Source organism: Punica granatum, chromosome 3, assembly GCF_007655135.1.
Source record: "Punica granatum isolate Tunisia-2019 chromosome 3, ASM765513v2, whole genome shotgun sequence".
Taxonomy (NCBI): Eukaryota; Viridiplantae; Streptophyta; class Magnoliopsida; order Myrtales; family Lythraceae; genus Punica; species Punica granatum.
The window spans coordinates 28,334,436-28,353,300 of NC_045129.1; the positions used below are offsets into that span (position 1 = coordinate 28,334,436).

The window sequence follows — 18,865 nt, forward strand, 5'->3', positions numbered from 1 at the left end:
TGCACCAGGTCAAGGGCTGCCTTTGTGCCGCTAGAGACCCCTGTGCCCATTACCGACAATGACGTTATGAAGAGATGGAAATGGTTCATGGGCATTATAGTGTGTGCTATCACTTTTTGTCATGTACCACAAGTAATCGGAAACATCTCTCGTGGCGTTTATCTGCTAGAACAGCCCAACCATTATGGAGGAACTTTCCTCAATAGCAGCTGTCTCCTCGTTGTATGCTTGCAATGAGGATCCTCCGTGTACAGGAACATGAGTGTTATACGAGAGTAAGAGTATCCTCCCACAGAGACTGGTTTAGATCCCACTAAGTATCAAAACTATCGCAACTAATTTTTATCCACACGATAGTGTGGATTAAACTAAATCTAATAAAACTAAAATAGAACGATAAAGTAAACACGAGTAAAATCGATGGAGATGAATTTAGAACTATCAATTTCCCCTAATATATTATACAAAATCGATCTCTCTCTCTATTCTATCATATTCCCGAATTACTAACCTAGGATTCTATAATCTTTCTACACCTCTTCCAAATACTGTAGAAAAGTATTACCTATATCGAATTAACTATTGTATTCCTAGGCAATTAATCATCAGGAACCCTTTAATTAGGTAGGAAATTAGGGGTGATAATTAATTAAGTAGCCGATTAGGTTAATCTCACACAAATTAGTCGGTTTTCCAACTCAAACTAATCTTAAGCTATCCTATCCACGGCTTAACCTATAATCCTCTTCCGAGCTCATCTAGATTTCTTGATCAATTCAACTGGTGGCCAATCAGTTGAAAGCATTAACTTCGAGATAAGATAAGCAATCAAATTTAATTCAATAGGCATAGAGAAGAGAAATCACAAATCTATATAAAAATACTAGGTTCCATTGAAACCCTAGAAAAAGGAGTGCAGCTCACGATTGTAATGATAAACATCAAATCTCTAGAAAACATGTAACAAGGATTGGAAGAGAAACGAGAAAGAATGATGTAGTCGTTTCTCCAACTCAAGCCACAGTCGTCATGATCTCGATCTCCACCTCCTCTTGCTTACAAAGCTCCGTTCTCTCCCTTTCGTCTTCCGTGAATGAGGGTTCAGCCCTCCAAGTTCACGTCTCCAGAAAAAGAAAAAATTCCCTAAATGGTAGCCATCATCCTACAAGAATCTTTCTCCCAATCCACAAAATATGAATTCCAATTTTAAACTTCAAATTATCTATCTCAATCATTTACAACAGATTCTCATATCTCCAAAATTTCTTTCCATATGCTTCCTCCTTCGAGAATGCTTAGGACCCACGAAAAAAAATAAAAAATGAGAAGTTCTGGTCTGCCGCTCTCTATTTTTGAGGCTGGGGCTGTTCAAGTCAGTATTTTCTGGTCGCAATTTCATTCCGTTATATCTTCTTCGTTTGAGCTCCGATTGATGAACCGTTTAAACCGTTGCGCTCCTAATTCGATGAGCTTTCAAAGCATATATAATTTGTGCTAATTTTCTTGAGTTTGACCTGTTCAAAGCACCAAAAACTTAGAGGTTGCAAAAACTCGATTCGCGAACTAACTTCCAAAATCATCTAAAAACAAACCGAAAACCACTTAATACTCTAAAATCCTACCAAAATGTAAATGATTGTAAATTAAACTATAAGCCTACTAAAACTAACCTAAACTCGAGAAACGAACTTAAATAAACCCATGAAAGGTACTGAATAACTCTATTTTCAATGAATTAACACACCCCTAAAACTAAGATTTGCTAGACCTCGAGCAAATAGAAAAAGATAAACAAAAATGAAAACAATCAACCAACTTCTCTTGGACAAACAAATGTGAAAGATCCCCATAAACTTCTCTTACCTAATGATCTCACTCCTGTCATCACCTAACTCAAGATTGAGAATAATGCATAACCATCCTCCATATAAGAAATGTAGTTAAAATTTTCAAAATATTTCAATGAAACTCTTTTAAAACTACACTTGAAAAAATCCATTTCTTCAAAAACATATGAAAACAGACAACAAGAGTAAGGGATCAATCAAGTTATCTAAGAAAATGAATTTTCATAAACAAATCATCCTTACCAACTCAAGAGTCTTAATATAGTACCTCATTGAAAAAGCCTAGCATATCAATATAGCATATCCTCACCGGGAAATGTGTATGCACTCAACTCTTGAGTGTTTAGGCTCATGTGTATATACTCAAATCCAATTCCATGAGTTTGCACTACCATAGGCTTGCTTTTCCATCCCACCTCCACTACTCAAGTTATACGCAGACATGAATCAGAATGACTTTAATTTGGTTGTAATGTGACTAGGTATCTTAAATTGAAATAAAAGGGAAAGAAAGTGGCTAAACCCATACAAACTAGTCCCCGATATTAAATCCCATGGTATAATAACTCTCCTCTTTTCTCTTTTTAAACAACGAATTTCAAACACCCGTCACCCCCCAAATCTATTACTCTTTACTATATCTAGCTATGAGTATCGAGTGCCCAACTCTTTCACTTATCTTCTCTTGACTTCTGTTCCTCTCTGTACATTTTTTTTTTCAATTTTTTCATTTAAGCTTTTTTTTCATTTTTTATTTTTCAGAAGAAGAGAAGTACAATTTGCAAATAATCAACTTATAATTGGCACTCTTACTCAAATTTCTATTCAATTTCATCCCATTAATGAATAATATCACTTACCCTAGAAATGAATAATCCAAATATTCCATGGGTCATGAAGAAAGAAATAGGAAATCATAAGGCTTAAATTGGTTCATTAAGGGATAAAAATGAAATAGGTAGGCTCTTGAACTCAAATTCAACCTACTTGCCTTCGTCTTTTTCATGAATGCATGAAAATGTAGTCTCAAATAAGTATATAAAGTAAGTTCTAGAGTGAAAATAAACATAGAATGACCCTCATGAAATATTATAGTAGGACTTTGAACCCACTCTGGTCCAGAGGATTATCCTCAAACTCATCTTCTACTACCACCCGCAGTCGATCATCTATGGGTCCCCATTACGACGAAAACAACCCTCTGTTCTGCAGGGAGGAGCTCCGAGCTCCCAGCTGGTGCTACGGACTATAATACAATAGCTTCAACTGACGAGAAATTGGACAAGGGACTTTTCCAATGGGCTTGGTAACCAACAAGAGGGACGCGCTAACGTCAGACACACTCATTCTCCATCTCCCTGCAGTTTCCTCCATAAACCGGAATCCTACTTTAATCCTCTAGGCAAATCCATCGAAAGCCTAGACGGGTTCGCTCTAAGGAAATTCGGACCAAAGATCCTTCCCGCTTCTCTGACATCCAACCTGCCTGGCAAGAACCGCAAATGGGTCTCTGATGTACGAGTTCAAGCTAAAGTCCTAGGCTCAAGAGTATCCCCAAGAAATTGAACAGAGAATCCGCTGAACATGTACAACCAAATTGATCACCTCACCAAAGCGCTTGAAAGGAAAGCCTCTGCCAATATATGTTAAAGAGGAGATACCAGTACACACAAATGCACGATAAGGTATGTTTGCGATGGAGGGATATGGAGAATCTATCCTCGGCAAAGACAACCTTACTGCTTGTTTGGATTGTGGACTTTGAATGGTCATGAAGGGGAGAGCTGGGTTATGGAAGATTATTATATAAATTTGTACCATAACGCTTCATAATTCACCCCCTTCATAACCAACCATCCGTAACCCACAATCTAAACAAGCTCCTAACGTGGAATCTCTGTTTGAAGCAACAAAAGGACAGCTGACTGGAAACAACATCAAAGAAATACAGGAAAGAACCTCTCGTGAACCTCAAAGCTCGTATTGGTATTGCATATGTGCCCAAGACAGAACGGCCCCAAAACCATAATTGTACACCACCTGATGTGACCAATCATCAACTATGGGAAGCTCAAGAAACTCCAAATGGAAAAAAATAAAATAAAAAAAATCATTAAGTATAAAAGAAAAGAAAAACAAATCCTAATTCGCAACAAATTTGATCAGAGTCAGGTATTGGGTCTCAACAGATTAGATCAGTCCCAGCCCAATGCTGAAGATTTCCACTCTCAAGTGGCCCCCTCTTTTTCTTTTTCTGACCTCTGTCTGTGGACCTCAAATGTCTGTAAACGATTCTCCCTCTCAAAACTTATGTTAGTTCCAGCTCCTCCTCGGCCTGAAATGTAGTCGAAGTAGAAAATAAAATAAGATATCTTACCCCAAACAGAGCAAAATCCCCCCACTCTTTCCTCTTCGACGAAACATTGTAGCCCTTCAATATCATAGCTAACAATGGATTTCTTTGTTCTATCCCTTCTCTCTATCTAAAACCCTCAGCCCCATCCAGTAAAAGAAAGGAATCATATATTTTTTAAAGAGTGTAATTGGTGGTAATACTTCCTATTCTTCTGCTGTGATCGCCAGTAGCAGGCGAGTGCTCCGAATGCACAGCTGGCAAGTGCAATCGCCAGAGCTGCTCCCACAGGGACAACGACTGCACTTGTCGGGGACGATGAATCCTCGAGGCTCCTGCCAGTGGTCTCACCCAGAGGGGCATCCTTGCTCTTGTAAAGAGAGACGAGTGTCATCCCATAATATCGTGTCAGGAACTTGAAGACCTCGTCCTGGTCCCAGTCGATCCGACTGGGATCATCTTGCCTCCCTACGTTGGACCCGTAGCATGGGGCGCAAAGTTGCTTTGGAGGCCAAACGATCTTTGGGAATTTGGGGTCCCCTGTTCCTAGGGATGCTTCTTCCTTCATTAATCGAGAATTCACTTTGTTGTGTGCAGTCCATAACCAGAGAACAAAGTCCCGACTTGTCTTGAATGGGCTTGATACACTGTTATTAGAGAGGGAAAAAAAAATCAGATCAGGAATATTAAGGAAGGGTAATAAGCTCATTTTGTGAAGGAAAGGATAGATGAGTAGTGCACCTTGAGCACATGTCATAAAAATGTTGACGGCATTCTTCGCAGATGAAGAAGTTGTGGATGAAATCACATATAGCAGTGAATGCAAACTGACTCTCTCCATCATCCACCCTGACAGAGAGTGAATGAAGGAGAACCCACAACCCACAGCTACAGATGGACGAAAGAGAAGCGAAATTAGATTTTTGAGACAAATGCTGAAAGAATTATTAGTTGGTTGGTGAACATAAAGATGTTCCATACAATTACAGGATGAAGAAATGTAGATGTGAGAAAAAATGCAATCAATAGAGATATTACAAAAACATTTCTGAAGACACTTAGCAGAACCCTAGCATTCAAAATGGGAATACAAATGATATCATTTTGAAATTATACCATACCATTACACTTTTTATAAAGGATGAGGAAAACATCCAGGAAATAAAGTTTTTAGTGGCAATGAAAGAGGCAGTAACGCAAATTCTCAGGTATCAACATCTTTTTACTGGAAACTATATGGCCGTCCAGCGGTTACTCATCCTAGTGAAATAAAACAAGTATTCTGAAATTGCTGAGTCTTCTATCTACCTATTTATCTCCTTAATTGTTCCTCTCTCACTTAGAAAAATACTTCAAATATCGTGCAGCTGACTTAGAATCACTGATATACAGAAGTCAGCAAACAATTTGTATTCGGGAATAACATAAACCCTGGAATTCAAGGAAAGCATTGAGTTTTGCATGCTATCTTCCTAAAAGGATTCTACTTCCTTTTTTCAGTTACTGGACTGGAGAGACATCCTATATAGGGTAGAGAAAATGAGAAGCTTAAAGATTCTGGGGCTTGATAACAGATTATAGTTATCTTGAAGATTAAATAAAATTTTATGGCATGAGACCTTACAAAGAATGTAAAGGACTATAACTTGTCCCGAGTGCATACTTGCGTACATGTTACAATAAGTAATAACAATAACAATGTTAAAAAGTTAAAGTTATAAAATTAAATAGAATAAAAAGAGGGTGATGACAAAAACATACCTGAAACCACGAGTATCATTCTTGCTACCACGACAAAACATCTACAAGAGAAAACCGGAGACAGGTCAATTATTGGCCATTTCCATTAGACTAAACATATAATGAAAAATAAATCTTACTCAGAAATAAATGTTTATGGTTCCGTCCAATGCTAAGCGCTCCCAAAGGTAAGAATAGTTAACCGACTGTTTTTCCTATCAGTGCACATAACTAACCATGCTCATCGTGTATAAAACCTTTTATCACAAGTCAAGACATGCTGACTTGTATGTACATCAAAAGCTTATTAAATACAATTCTGACACACTAAATGAAAGTGCTTTTTCATAAATCCCAGATTAGAATAGAGTTTGGTAAAAGTTAATAAAAAGGAGCATCCACAGTATACCCACCCAATATCCACGAGGAACTTCCTTTCCACATATCTGAATATTGCCAAAAGAGCCCTTCTGATTATTTTCGGCCGTTTCAGGTTTATCAATAGATAATATTTCTGAAGGATAAATATCATCAAAGTTCACTAGTACTTCTGCGCTTCCCTTCCGGCACCTAAAGCAAAATTTGTCATCAGGTGATGGCGAAGAGGAAATTAGACCAAAAGGAGTTCACTATGGATCTGATTCGAACCTCCTTGAAGGGTGATGAGCCACCAAAAGTTGGAGAAATTTTATAAGTGATGCCCGTGTTTCTGATTTGATCATCTAGAACATGCATGTAACAAAACAATCAGCAAAAACTCAGTTATAAATAAAGAAATCTTCATGAAATCTACATGTCTGATAAATTGTACCTTGTGTTCAATGATGATGTCAAAGGCAGTGGTCGTGGCCTCCTCAACATCATATACAGCCCTTGCAATCTTTTTATAAGTCATTGCAGCAGATGATAAAAATTTTAGCGAATATCAAACTTAATTTAATGATACTTTAATTATTTAAAGTTTCATTGAGAGACACCTGCTCAGGCTCTGATATGTTAGTAGCAAGATGCTCATTCTCAAATTTCTCATCATCCAAACCATATGAACTGCAAAGCCATGAAAAACTGAACTTAGCATGGAACCGCAAAATTGAGATAGAAAAGTACTAGTTACAAAATCATCCTTCAAACAGCTATCTTAGATCATTACTTCATGAAATTTAACCAAAGTCATGCTCTTTTTCAACATTCTGTCAAGAAACACCATTCTATAACAAGCAGGCAGTTTTTGCTATATCTCTAAAATTCGGACCTTCATAGGTCTCGAGGAAGACTTTTACTTGGTACTTGGTGCATATCATCGTCACTCCAAATCTAAACCTGCAGAAGCAATGACTTAAACGGGAGCAAGGATAGAATAGCCCTAACCTTCCTATCTGCTTGTTGATCCAGTTAAGTAGGCGTTCAGCTGTCCTTCCATCATCAATCACGTGTATTTCACTTTTCTCCTGCTTGGGTTCCCAACCAGCTCCTACAAACTTGGAGGGGTGGCCCCAGAAGAGCATAGGGTAATGACTAACAGAAAACCTGTCACACAGTTTATTATTTATCTGTGCTGCCAAACAAGTCAGAAAAATAGATCAATAAACAATTAACAATGATATTTCATAAGGAAAAAATTTCTAACTAAAGCAGCTACTTGACTGGAAGTATAAGAGAAGTAAGCCCAAATCAGTAACGAGATCAGTATCTGCGGGATTCAGAATGGGTACGGCCGTAATGAAGTGAAAATAAAAGGCTATACATCCAAAATATGCTGATAATGTAGCTTAGATCACCTACTTTTTACCATCATGCAGTTAATTATTATCATCACCACTCTCTATAAAGTAGCTATTTCATCTCTTGCTCATCAAAAAAGCTATTTCATCTCTCTTAACATTGGTAGAAACTCAAGATGATTCCTACCCCAATAATTTATAAAGAACCCAATATTCCTCTATTACAATGACTTTAAATTGATTGACTGACGATGCAGATAAAACGTCGACTTCCGCACCAAAATGTATGGTATGATTACACTCTGGTAGCTTGATGAGGAGCTGTTAACTAAATTTTGTTATAGGGAGTTATAAGGAGATACCTTTGAAATATGATATACATACATACAAATTGAAGATGATACCCTCTACAGTGATAAATTGGAATTATGCATTGACCTATCTTAAAGGAAAATGGCTTGACCGTACAATGCCCCTCCATATATGTTAGTGCCGTCTGGGCTGGACTTTGAGATGACAATTAGTATTGAAGCTAGTCCTCTCCCCCAACAATATGATTTATTTCCACTTGCAAATTCATTATTGGATAAAAAAAAATATATAAGTAGGGTATCTTATATTCCAGAGATTGTAAGTACAGTTGCTATAGAATGGAGAACAACATGATCATACAGACCATTAATAAAGAATACATGAATTTAAAGTAAAAACATCAGTTTATGATTCCAAAGAGCATCTAGCCATGTGACATTCTGAAATATCTTTATGATTAGATGAAGATGTTGGTGTTTAGTGAAACTTTACTGGTAGCAATAACTATGACAAAGGTCAAGAAGCAAAAATTAAGGAGCTATTTCTTCAAAAGCAATGTGTTATGGATGTCTCTCATATTTAGAACCTTATCACCAACCATGACATGTGATATAATAATGGATACAGTTCTAAATAGCTCAATCGCAAAATTATGATGCACTGATGCTTAATCCAGTTGTCCTATACCAAAGCCCTGATATCTTAGCAATATTTAGTAAGGTAAACATTGAGAAGTCTTTTGCCCAAAAGGAAAAGAAACTAGCTACTCCTAACTGTTAACTCCTTTGCAGAACACACTGTCACGTATAAGACTAAGGGAAGTCCTTCGCTTCCTTTTCCTTTTCCTTTTCTTTCTTTGGCTAGAGCTTTGCATATAAATATTGTGTAATGATAAAACCTATATAAAATCATCACAAGGGTCGACATCCATATGACAACATGGGTATAGGTCTGCAAAGGTAGATCAACATCCAAGTACCTTCAGTGCACAGTCAACTCTTGTCATCACGATGATTCCTGGATGAACCGCGTCAGGTCCATTAAAAAGCCTTGCAACCTTCTCATAGTGAGGCTACAAATTACAACACAACAATATAACAATAAGAACCCGCAAAAATCAACTATGGTTAACAGAGTACCCAGGGCACGAGCTGGATATTTACCTTATAATTCCTACAAGCAGGACACCTGCACAAGAAGTCAAAGGTAAAAGAACATGTTATTCAAGGCAGAATATTATTTACCAAAAAATAAAGAGGGGCAGAAAAGTAGATGTATAGCCAACAACTGGGAGTGATAAAGAACTCCATACTGTGTGTAACATCCGCACCAATCAGAAGTTGCCATAAGCATGTAAACTAATAGACGTACAATTATGGCCCTGAGAGGTCCTTCTTTAAGGTAATAATATTCGATTATCAAGAGATATGCAATAATGGTTCCTGAATTTCTAGGAGTCAAGACAAGCAACTGTAAATTGATTCATATAGATGGCCAGGCCTAAAGATGAGTTATTTTCCATAGAGCACCAAATTGGGTATTGGATTCTCACGCATGAAAAGCAGGAAGGATAAATTGAAACTAAACACCGCAGGCAGGATTCCGGCAATTTCAGCACATGCAAGTAAGCAGATTAAGATATACAGTTTCAGCTGAAAAGTATTGCCCCCATTATGATCTAGCACGGACGCCACTCGAATTTCGGGCACTACTGCAATGACTACAACATAAAAGATGACATCTTATATCCACAAGTGGAACCTTTACAAGGTAATCCATCTAGGGAGATCCCTGGCAAATGGTAATCTCTGGTATCTGCAAAAAGAAAGCGGCCTTTATGCTCCTAGTCAAATGCACAATTCCTCTCTTGGTTCATTTCCCTGTTTCCAATTCCAACAGTACCCTAAACCCCACAAAAATGAGAACGCAAGAGCAAAACCCCTCAAAATTTCAGCTACGAGCATCAGATATGGGGATGAGAAGAGAGAAGATCACTGACCAGTGGGCGAAGAATTCGACCACAGAGAACATGGCAGGGGTGTCCCGGAGAACCGCATCGAAGTTGGTGGCATTCAGTTCGACGGCGTAGTCCACGTCCCCAGCACGGTTGCTCGAGACTTCTCGGAAAAGGGAGCGCGATCCGACGGAAAGGGCCGAGGATTGATCAAAGTTCAGGAGAAGGATGCCGATGAGCAGAATGAGGGGAACCGGAGACATGGAAATAGATCAGAAGCTTTTTAGCCTTCTGGGGAATCGGAAGGGCAGAGTCTTGATGGGATCTATGCCTACAGTAACGAAGTGAGATTAGAATGGATTGGGTTAGGTGGGGTGGGAAGGTTTGTTAGCCGATATGAAAGGGACTTCGTATTAGATTAGGGGACGGTCGTTCTGTGCAGCGCGGAGCTTCAGAGCTATGGCAATGGTGGCAGCTATTGGTAACAGAGGCCCACAGAGAGGATGAAGAAGAAAGAGGAGGAAAGAAAAACGGAAGAGTGCACCCTCCGCTTTGATGTCAAAGGAAAAATTAGACCATAAAATATTTTCCCTTTGGTCCAATCCAATGTGAATTCGTTATATTTAATAGTCATATTATATTGGACTATTAATGTGATATTGCTATGATAAAATTTATTTTTGCGGAAATAATGGGCCTGGTATTGTAATCTAAACATACGGAATATAACGATTGTAAAACTTCTATCAATACCACCATGGGTGACGATGTAGTGGTTCTAAGTTCACTCCCATGTGATTTGAAAATTTTTAGATCTCGAATTCGAATCCTCAAGAGATACGTTAAGGCGGACTCTTTGACTTGAATTTGGGGTCATCTTTAACTTCTGTGAACTATACTAGGTTGTGCTATTCTAACGGGTTCAGTATTTGTGCTGGTCTCAGTGTATTTGATATGTTTACGGTTAAACATAAGAATTCGAATATTATGTAATGGGAGGCAGCACTTATGCCCACCATTTTTCCAAGAAAAAAAAAATTCTACCGATAGCAATAACAAAGGATTCAGTTTATACCCGAAACATTAAAAAATTTGAACTTCCCATTGAAACAAACGATCCCGTTAAAAGTAATTTGCGTGTGGCGGGTGGGATCATTTTATGTAGAATTGACATTTATATATTAAGTTTAAAAATATTATTGTTTACATACTATTCATAATAATGTATTTACTAAGGATGTGCACGGATACAGGGTATACTCGGATTCGGTTGGAACCTACCCATTATGCTAGGATTCGAATAGCTCATATTAAAAATAGAGTAAGATCCGAATATTTAAATAAGGAACATGTAAAAATCGGTTTCGATTACAGCTCCTACCTACAGGATACTCGGATCAAAACCTATACCTTAACCGGTTACTAATTAAAAAAAAAAAAAGAATAAAGTTAACCAACCCCCTCACTCTTCCTCATCATCAACCAGCACCTTTCATCTTCAATTCCTCACTCTCTCGGTCATTCTCGAAAGAAAAAAAAAAGAAAAGAAAAGAGAAATAAACCAGAGCATATCGTATTCATCTCCTTCTTGAGCCGTTAAGTTGCCTTCCTCGAAACTCCCTGCTGAGCGACTTGCTGCTCGTGCCCTCGAGCTGCTCCTGTTCCCCTACCTGCTGCTGCTGCTACTCTTAGGCCCACTTCGAGCAAAGCTAAGTTTTCCTTCCATTGCCTTGGCTTGATCCTTGTCGAAATTTTATTAATCTTGCTTTTACATTCGGTTTCCTTTTAGCTACTTGTTCTTTCTCTTTTGCAGCTCGGTTCGAGCACTCTTCTTCTTGAGTTCCATCCCTCGAGCTACCAGTTATTCCCCCTCGAACTTCTGAGTTTTAGGTTACAATTCACGAATTTTGGGGGCAACAAGTTGAAGGTGAGTTTTTAAGGTTTTAAAAGCACTCACATGCATGAAACTTTTTTCCTTTTTTCTCTACCTATCGATCCATTGGTGATTGACAAACTCCTTGGAGCCCCATAGATGGCTTCCCCTTACCATGGAAAAAGGGTCCGGGTATCTTTTTTTTACCGAACCGAACACCCTTTTTTCATCGTCTTCCTTAGTGAGGAAGATGATGAACAGTACAAGGATGTGACCTGTTTCTAAAAGAAAAAAATTGTGAGGGTTATTATTCAATTTTAAAAAATTTACGGGTTCCAATAGAGTATCTGGAACCGGTGGTATAATATAGGTTCCGGATAGGTTCTAATTCTAGGATGCAACATGATAGGGTCTGGTTTTAAAATCTTAGAACATGTTCTTTACAAGATAGGGTCCGGGTATCGTAAAAAATATAATTAAATAGTTAAATATTTTTATTATTATACTAGGCTCATGTGCCTCATTTGTAATCGAAAAATAATCAAATATGTCAACTATATGCCACTTGAGGTTAAATGACCGTTGACTGTTATAGGCTTCTTTTAAAAGCTTGACCAAATTTAAACTTCAATAGTAAGAGTAATATCTAAATAAAAAATTAAAGAAACATGAAAATATTGCAAACTCGTAGAACCACTGTAATATATATCTGCACTTTAGACTGCAGGAGAATCTATCTATTCTATATTTTATGTAATTTAAATTTAAATTATTCGTGTAAAAGCCTCACATCCGTGCTATGACAAACTTCCACATAGGCATTTTGGATATTTGCCTAAATTAAATTACTCCTCTTCAGCTTGCGGTCGATCGACCCTTCCTATTCCCTAACATTAATATTTTGCATCGATTTATATTAATATTTAATAATGAATTAGTTTTTTTTCCAAAGCATGCCCAGTAATTATTATTGATACAGATTATTTAGATTATTGGAAATATTATAAATTATTATTGATTTGGCCCAAAATGCAACTTGATAATTATGAAAAATAAAATTCAATGAGTATGTAAAAGGCCCTGCAGTATGACATGGGGTCGAATTAGTTTGTCGACTCAAATCAATTTGGTTGTTATGGTCAGACTTTATGCTGGATTTCTACATATGAGATGTCATTCGCTGTACTGTACAATCGACATTGGTATCCTAACAAATGTTGCATAAGCCTAAGAGTAAGAGGAAAGCGCGGATAGGATCTGCGTGATGGCATTTGCCATTTTCAAGTTGGCTTGATCTTCGCCAGCTTCATCAGTTCTGTTCCACATCTGTTCCTATTTCTCTCGTGAGATTTTGTATCTGGCGGAAAATGTGTTAGTGATGAGATGTTTTTACCACAGGACTCGTTGTGCTGCTCGTTCCTCTTCGAAGTGGTATTCATAGGGATCCCTTTATTGTAGTGTATGCTTGTCAAGGAACTTCACTTCTCATATCAAAGGTACATATGTTGTTAACACGCTAATCCAATCTACATAACTCATGCAGCTTCTCCTCCTTGTCCACCAGCAGCAACAGCCCTGGCCATATATGCAAGAATGTTCCTAGAAGAGTTTCTAAAATTGGTCAAGATTGGTTTGTTTCTGTTACTTGCGCTCTATATATAAAGTAGCATTTGGACGTTGTACACTATTCAACTAAAATGTATAGAACTTTTTGGGTTGATTCATAGCAGGATTGGGACTCGGAGTCGGAGCCCACCTAGCTTGGCAGTTTAATTCATGGTTAACCGTCGGCTGTGTCAAGACTCAGGAAATGCTTCGGTGTAGCCATCACCAGTGCTCCCAGTGCCGTCATCATTTCGTGTGCGTGGAGGGAGTACGTAATGAACTTCCTTGTCTTTCTACAAAATCCATGGCCGCACGACTTCCCTACTCTTATCTGTGTTTGGTGAAGATCAAGTTAGGATAGAAGGGAGGATTGGACAGGATAACTTGTTAAGTCAATCTATTATTGTCATTTAATGACATAAATAACCCTGGCTCTTCTCCATTTTATTAACCTGCCATTGTTCTCCCCTTTCTCAACAGGGACGACCACCACCTCTCAGCAGCCAGTCACCCGTCACGCCCTTGCTGCCGCTGCCCCCGCGATTCAAGCAGCAACTTGAACTACACATGCTTTATCGGGCTCGCTTGAGGTCGCCGAGCTGTCCGGGACAAACTCAAGAATATTTTCAAAATATTTTTGTTTTCAATAACTTCGAATGTATAAAATATTTAATTCCACTGTTTTATTAGTTGGTTTAAGTTTACAGTTCCAATAATATGTCCGAGTATGCTCCGAACGTATAATTAGTATAACTACAATCGAAGGTATCTGAAGTCCTGTCAAATCTTCATCATAAATCGCACTATTCCATTCCCTTCCGTCCACCAAATGCAGCCATAGAAGCAAAATTTGAACCGCAAATTTTAACAAAAAATAAAATGTGGTTAAGTATCCCAAGGGTTGATTTCAACGACAAATAGCCATGGTCGTCCCACTCTCTCGCTGATTAATCTTTCCGTTACAAGAAATGCCTATGAGTCTCGTACAATAAAATAGACATGATGAATCATTTTTCCTCTTGGTTTCTGTTTAGCAAAAATCATTTGACTACATTTGCTAGGTAAAATCATGATGAGGAAAATCATGATGAGGAAAGGGTTGTAGTCAAATGGTGTGAGACACAATTTTAACCAAATTTTTCGGGGTCGCAAACTATCAGACCGTGTCCAATAGAAAGTGAAGCCTATCATATGCCATTGCATCCATGTTGGATTTTATTATAAATTACCTTCATGTCTCCTATACGTCTCAATCCAGTAATTTTCCGTAGTACTGATGTGGCAGAAGACGTGGCAAATCAATACTTTGAGAAAAACAGGTTCTGACGACCCTGTTTCGAGGGAAACGGTCTCCGGAGCACAACTCACGCCCTTGGCCGTGAAAAGACGAAATTTGGACCGAATTCCATCGTTTAGGACATCAAACGGGCATTTTTATGTTATTTGAAAATTTTTGCAATTTTAGGAAAAATTTATATCTTTCGTGTAATTTAGGCGTTTTAATTCCTATTTAAGATTTGTAAAACCCTAGGGTTGAACATTTTATCTTTTGATCAATTAATAAAATGTGACGCTTTCGTGCTTTTTGCCCATTCTCGGATTCGATTCGAATTGGATGCCAATTTCCAAGAAATTCTAAAAATTAATAGGGATTGAAGGTCGTAGTTCCGGTATTCTGCGAAATCAACAAATCTGTGACAGGTTCTTTGTGTGTACGCTGCGTCAAGTACCCAATATAATATCTAATCCATAGCGAATTAATCTTCAAAGAAATCTCCAGCAATCCAAGTATTTCCATTCAAAGCAGTTTAGCCTCGAGACTTTTCTGACTCTGAAAGTATGGAAGATAAAAGAGCAAGCTAATTGTCCAATAAATAACTTACCGTTCAGTGAGTAACCATGATTCACCTCTACTTGATCAAGCATAGATGATTTCATTACTATTTAAACTTTGCATGGATAGTAAGTCTCACACCAATAACTTCAAAATCATAAAAATAAAACTTTGCATAAACAAAAACTTAAAATATCGACCGATAAAATCAAACTTCAACTAGGTCAACCATAGTATCACTTTCAATTAATATTTTAAACCAAGTAAATCAACAATTCGGTTTGCAGATATTTTTCATAAAACAATATTTTAGACCTAATGAGTTTAAGATATTGGGAAAATAGTCAATTGGAGGTGGGTGGCCGGCGGGAGAGGCCCCGACCCTTTCTTCGATCCCAACATTGTCATTTGTGCTTACCTAAAAGAAGTCACTAGGTGGGCATTTCTTTTATTTTTTAATAGAATATGGACGTCGTGCTATGCTATGAAAAAGACTGTGTTATATGATAAAACTATTTTAATTTATGCAACAATATGAAAAAATGTCAAAAAACCGTGTTGTGCAATACTATTTTCCCTAAGAAAGTTATTTGATAAATACTTCCACGTAAGCGTATAAACAATCCTTTTAAAAGGCCAATTGAAATTGATTTGATACTTCACAAGTACATATAGAATAGGCAACTAATAAATTCATGCAATGAGCGGAGTCAAGAGTATTACATTTAACAATCTACTAAAAGATATAAATTACAAAATTACTATTTTTTATTTTTACTAGGGGTTAACCTTTTAAGGAAATAAAATTATAGTCAAAACCGAAACATGTTAGAAATTAAAACACGTTTAAGTTTCATTATCCTTTCATTGGAAAGAGAACTTTATGATTTCAGAAATATGAAAAATATATTCACACTTTTCACTTGGTAGCTTGTTCCAATAATATAACATAATTAGAAAAAAATCCAAAGTAAAGAAGCCTGTAAAAGATTATGAAGTTCCCTTTCTTCCTATAATATTGAGTACAAATTTGCACATATTCAATCAAATTTGAAATGGTAAATAAATCTCGTGTCTTAACTATTATTGTCTGGAACGTATGAGAAGCCGGGAGGGGAGATATTCTGACACCTCAAATTAAGAGGTATTAGAGGCCCTAAATGGACCCCGAGTTGGGTGTTAGTACAGTACAAGAGCTTAAAACTTACAGGGACGGGGCATCCTCAAGTCCAAACTGCAACTTAATATAACTTTCACATAAAATAAAACTGCAAACTTTAATTGATAAGAATCACCATACCTTTCCAACATAATCAGGTAAGTCCGATAACTGTTCACTACCCCCAGTACCATTATTTAGATAAGCAAAAGGAAAAGAAGGTGGCCAACAGAACTCGGTTAACTCGGATTACGGAAAGGTGGGTTGCAGCCATATCTTTCTTCAAGCTCCCAGTGCGGGCCCCGAGCTTCTGCGGCACTCTTGCAGCATGTCCATGTAAAACTGGCACTTGCTGATATCACTCCCATAGTTGTTCAGGCACTGCAAAAGTTTTTGTTCACCAAAAGAATTAAGATAAAGCTAGTGTTTGCAATCATTCAAGCTTGGTCATGAGCACATCATCGGATTACTTGGAAACAAAACACTCTTCTAGGGTCGGACAAGTCAAGTAATATATTAGCCCAGCATAGCGTTGACATCTATCTATTTGTGGTAGGAAATTAGCGCGATCCACACTCATAGGCTGCATAAATGTAGTAGAACCTAGCAAGTACAGCCTCAACAGATGCCCAAAAACAATGATGGGTTACTAAAGAGCGAGTCCAAGTTGCAGGTTTACAACACATGACAGCGACTCCCATCAATAAAAAGAAAGATGCATTATCGACATCATAGTATAGAATTTCATTACCTCTTGCAGGGCCTTAGATTGATTACCACAAGCATCGGAAGCTCCCGAGCTGTTTCTTTGGGCTGGAGCAGCAGCAGCAGCAGGAGCCGATGAAGCAACAGTCTCATGTTGGATGACTGGAGGGCCAAATACAGCATCCACAACCCTGCGTGCTAGGGCACTTCCGGTTCCAAATGCCATGCCTGTGAACCAACAAAACAAACCCAATGTAAGTTAAAATTCATAAAATAACATCCTAGAGCCATACTAAAGCATAACATATTCGAAAGCTGACCGTCTACAATTGTAGCGCCTAGTCCTCCCAGTACGGAACCATTCCCACCTTGAACAGGGGCTGGCGGAGGAGAAGAAGCTGCAAAAAAATGCCAGCCATCGAATCAGCTTATTGTCAATATCTAACAATTAATGCAATAAGTGAAACTCCAGCTTTGACACCGAGTCTCAAAAAGAGCAAAATAAAGTACCTGGCTTAGAAGGAACGCGAGAAGAAGAACGGGCAGCAGGAGCTGACTTGCCTGCAGAAGCAATGAGAGTTCAATTATAACACACATTTACGAATAACGATGGCCTACAGAGTGAATCATTCAAAAAAATGCATCACGAGAAAAGCAGACAGCGGAATCACGGAAAACACAGCGTGCAGGCAGAATCCTATTTCGGTTGCACGCAATGAGATGTCTAGCGGTCAAGCATCAAGGCGACCGAACCAATCCTAATGCAAATTGTTTCCAAGCCTACTAGATCAATGAAATAACATGGCCGTACGAGGTTTAAACAGGACGGGCTGACAACTCGTGCGAACATGTCATGGTATCCATATATGATTTCACGCGAGAAACTCATAGCGCCATAGATTTACACTCAACAAATAAGTACAATCAGGAAAAAGGAGAGATAATCAAGCTGAGCAGAAGCATATGGCTCAACACAGGAGAAACAACAAACACGAGAATGGCAAATGCAACGAGCGATTGGATAAACGTAGGAGCAGCGGATGGAAGGAGAAGGTGGTCAGCGACTCACCTGTGGAGCTCCGGCGAGGCATTTTGGTGTGCGTCGGCGGATGAAGACGGATATGGAATCGAGAGGGAAAGCGACTTCCAAGAGAGCGGGAAGGAAGACAGCAAAGTCAGATGAACGAACAAAGCAGAAGGCCCATAAGACTTATTATTCTCTTCTCGAATATTCTCTTCTGGCCAATAAGATAGCAAGTTCTAGAAGGAACCTGACTTCTTTCTCAAGCAATTTCTTTTTTCTTTTTTGTTTTGTTTTGTTTTAAATAAAGGAGGCCAAGGTTTAGATTTTTTTTACGCAAAAATACTCTTTTTTTTTGCAATCTTTTATACATATATATATATAAATATATATTCATTTTCTTCGAGAAAAATTACGTTGACCTCCTTGAACAATGAGATTGGAGCTTTTTGCCCTTGAAGTAATTTTTTTTGGGAATATTTTACTCCTAAACCACCGCTTAGAAGAAAACCCCCCCCCCCCCCCCCCCCCCCCCCCCCGACAAACCCCCCTCAAAAGTAATTTTTGTTTGAAAATCATGTCCTTAGTGCGATATAATGTGAATCTTTAGGATGCTAACTATTATTATTTAATGCAATATATTAAGTTTGTAAAATATTACATTTTCATATTGCACGGCGTTCTTTTTAAAATCTTTTTAGATTAGATATACTTTTGAAAATTTAATTTATCTTGCAATTT

At 38.0% G+C, this 18,865-nt stretch overlaps 2 protein-coding genes and 1 long non-coding RNA gene across 10 annotated transcripts; 1 reads left to right on the forward strand and 2 right to left on the reverse strand.

The window, feature by feature from the left end:
• Positions 1–3,807: 3,807 nt before the first annotated feature.
• LOC116200751 (sulfhydryl oxidase 2) lies at positions 3,808–10,504 on the reverse strand. 3 transcript variants are annotated; one of them, XM_031531635.1, is made up of 12 exons: positions 9,973–10,503; positions 9,137–9,161; positions 8,953–9,045; positions 7,309–7,490; positions 6,918–6,987; positions 6,752–6,820; positions 6,589–6,662; positions 6,354–6,510; positions 5,962–6,002; positions 4,942–5,088; positions 4,404–4,847; positions 3,808–4,182 (listed from the first exon to the last, which is right to left on the reverse strand). In XM_031531635.1, the coding sequence occupies exons 1-12, from the start codon at positions 10,188–10,190 to the stop codon at positions 4,161–4,163; spliced, it is 1,542 nt and encodes a 513-aa protein (XP_031387495.1). In that variant the 5' UTR covers positions 10,191–10,503; the 3' UTR covers positions 3,808–4,160. The 3 variants fall into 3 exon arrangements, with proteins under 3 accessions (XP_031387495.1, XP_031387494.1, XP_031387496.1); XM_031531634.1 differs by having other exon boundaries at positions 3,808–4,847; positions 9,973–10,504; XM_031531636.1 differs by lacking the exons at positions 8,953–9,045; positions 9,137–9,161; positions 9,973–10,503 and adding an exon at positions 8,130–8,921 and having other exon boundaries at positions 3,808–4,847; positions 7,309–7,495.
• Positions 10,505–11,353: 849 nt separating this feature from the next.
• Positions 11,354–14,121, forward strand: LOC116198848. 6 transcript variants are annotated; one of them, XR_004155403.1, is made up of 5 exons: positions 11,354–11,854; positions 13,199–13,259; positions 13,344–13,430; positions 13,531–13,791; positions 13,886–14,121. It is a non-coding gene; the product is annotated as an uncharacterized LOC116198848 (long non-coding RNA). The 6 variants fall into 6 exon arrangements; XR_004155404.1 differs by having other exon boundaries at positions 11,355–11,854; positions 13,199–13,231; XR_004155405.1 differs by lacking the exon at positions 11,354–11,854 and adding an exon at positions 11,868–13,112.
• A 2,174-nt stretch (positions 14,122–16,295) lies between these two features.
• On the reverse strand, positions 16,296–18,325 carry LOC116198855 (hemiasterlin resistant protein 1-like). Its single transcript, XM_031529108.1, has 5 exons — positions 18,173–18,325; positions 17,614–17,664; positions 17,424–17,501; positions 17,150–17,331; positions 16,296–16,779 (listed from the first exon to the last, which is right to left on the reverse strand). The coding sequence occupies exons 1-5, from the start codon at positions 18,192–18,194 to the stop codon at positions 16,681–16,683; spliced, it is 432 nt and encodes a 143-aa protein (XP_031384968.1). The 5' UTR covers positions 18,195–18,325; the 3' UTR covers positions 16,296–16,680.
• Between the last annotated feature and the right edge of the window lie 540 nt (positions 18,326–18,865).

Excerpts from the sequence above, each read along its gene's own strand:
- LOC116200751 (XM_031531634.1), bottom strand. The coding sequence starts at position 10,190 with ATGTCTCCGGTTCCCCTCATTCTGCTCATCGGCATCCTTCTCCTGAAC. Across the intron at positions 6,003-6,353 it reads AAGTTCCTCGTGGATATTGG|ATGTTTTGTCGTGGTAGCAA; the intron begins GTGGGTATACTG and ends TTTCTCTTGTAG. Across the intron at positions 5,089-5,961 it reads AATGATACTCGTGGTTTCAG|CTGTGGGTTGTGGGTTCTCC; the intron begins GTATGTTTTTGT and ends GTCCATCTGTAG.
- LOC116198855 (XM_031529108.1), bottom strand. The coding sequence starts at position 18,194 with ATGCCTCGCCGGAGCTCCACAG. Across the intron at positions 17,502-17,613 it reads TCGCGTTCCTTCTAAGCCAG|CTTCTTCTCCTCCGCCAGCC; the intron begins GTACTTTATTTT and ends ATTTTTTTGCAG. Across the intron at positions 17,332-17,423 it reads AGGCGCTACAATTGTAGACG|GCATGGCATTTGGAACCGGA; the intron begins GTCAGCTTTCGA and ends GTTGGTTCACAG.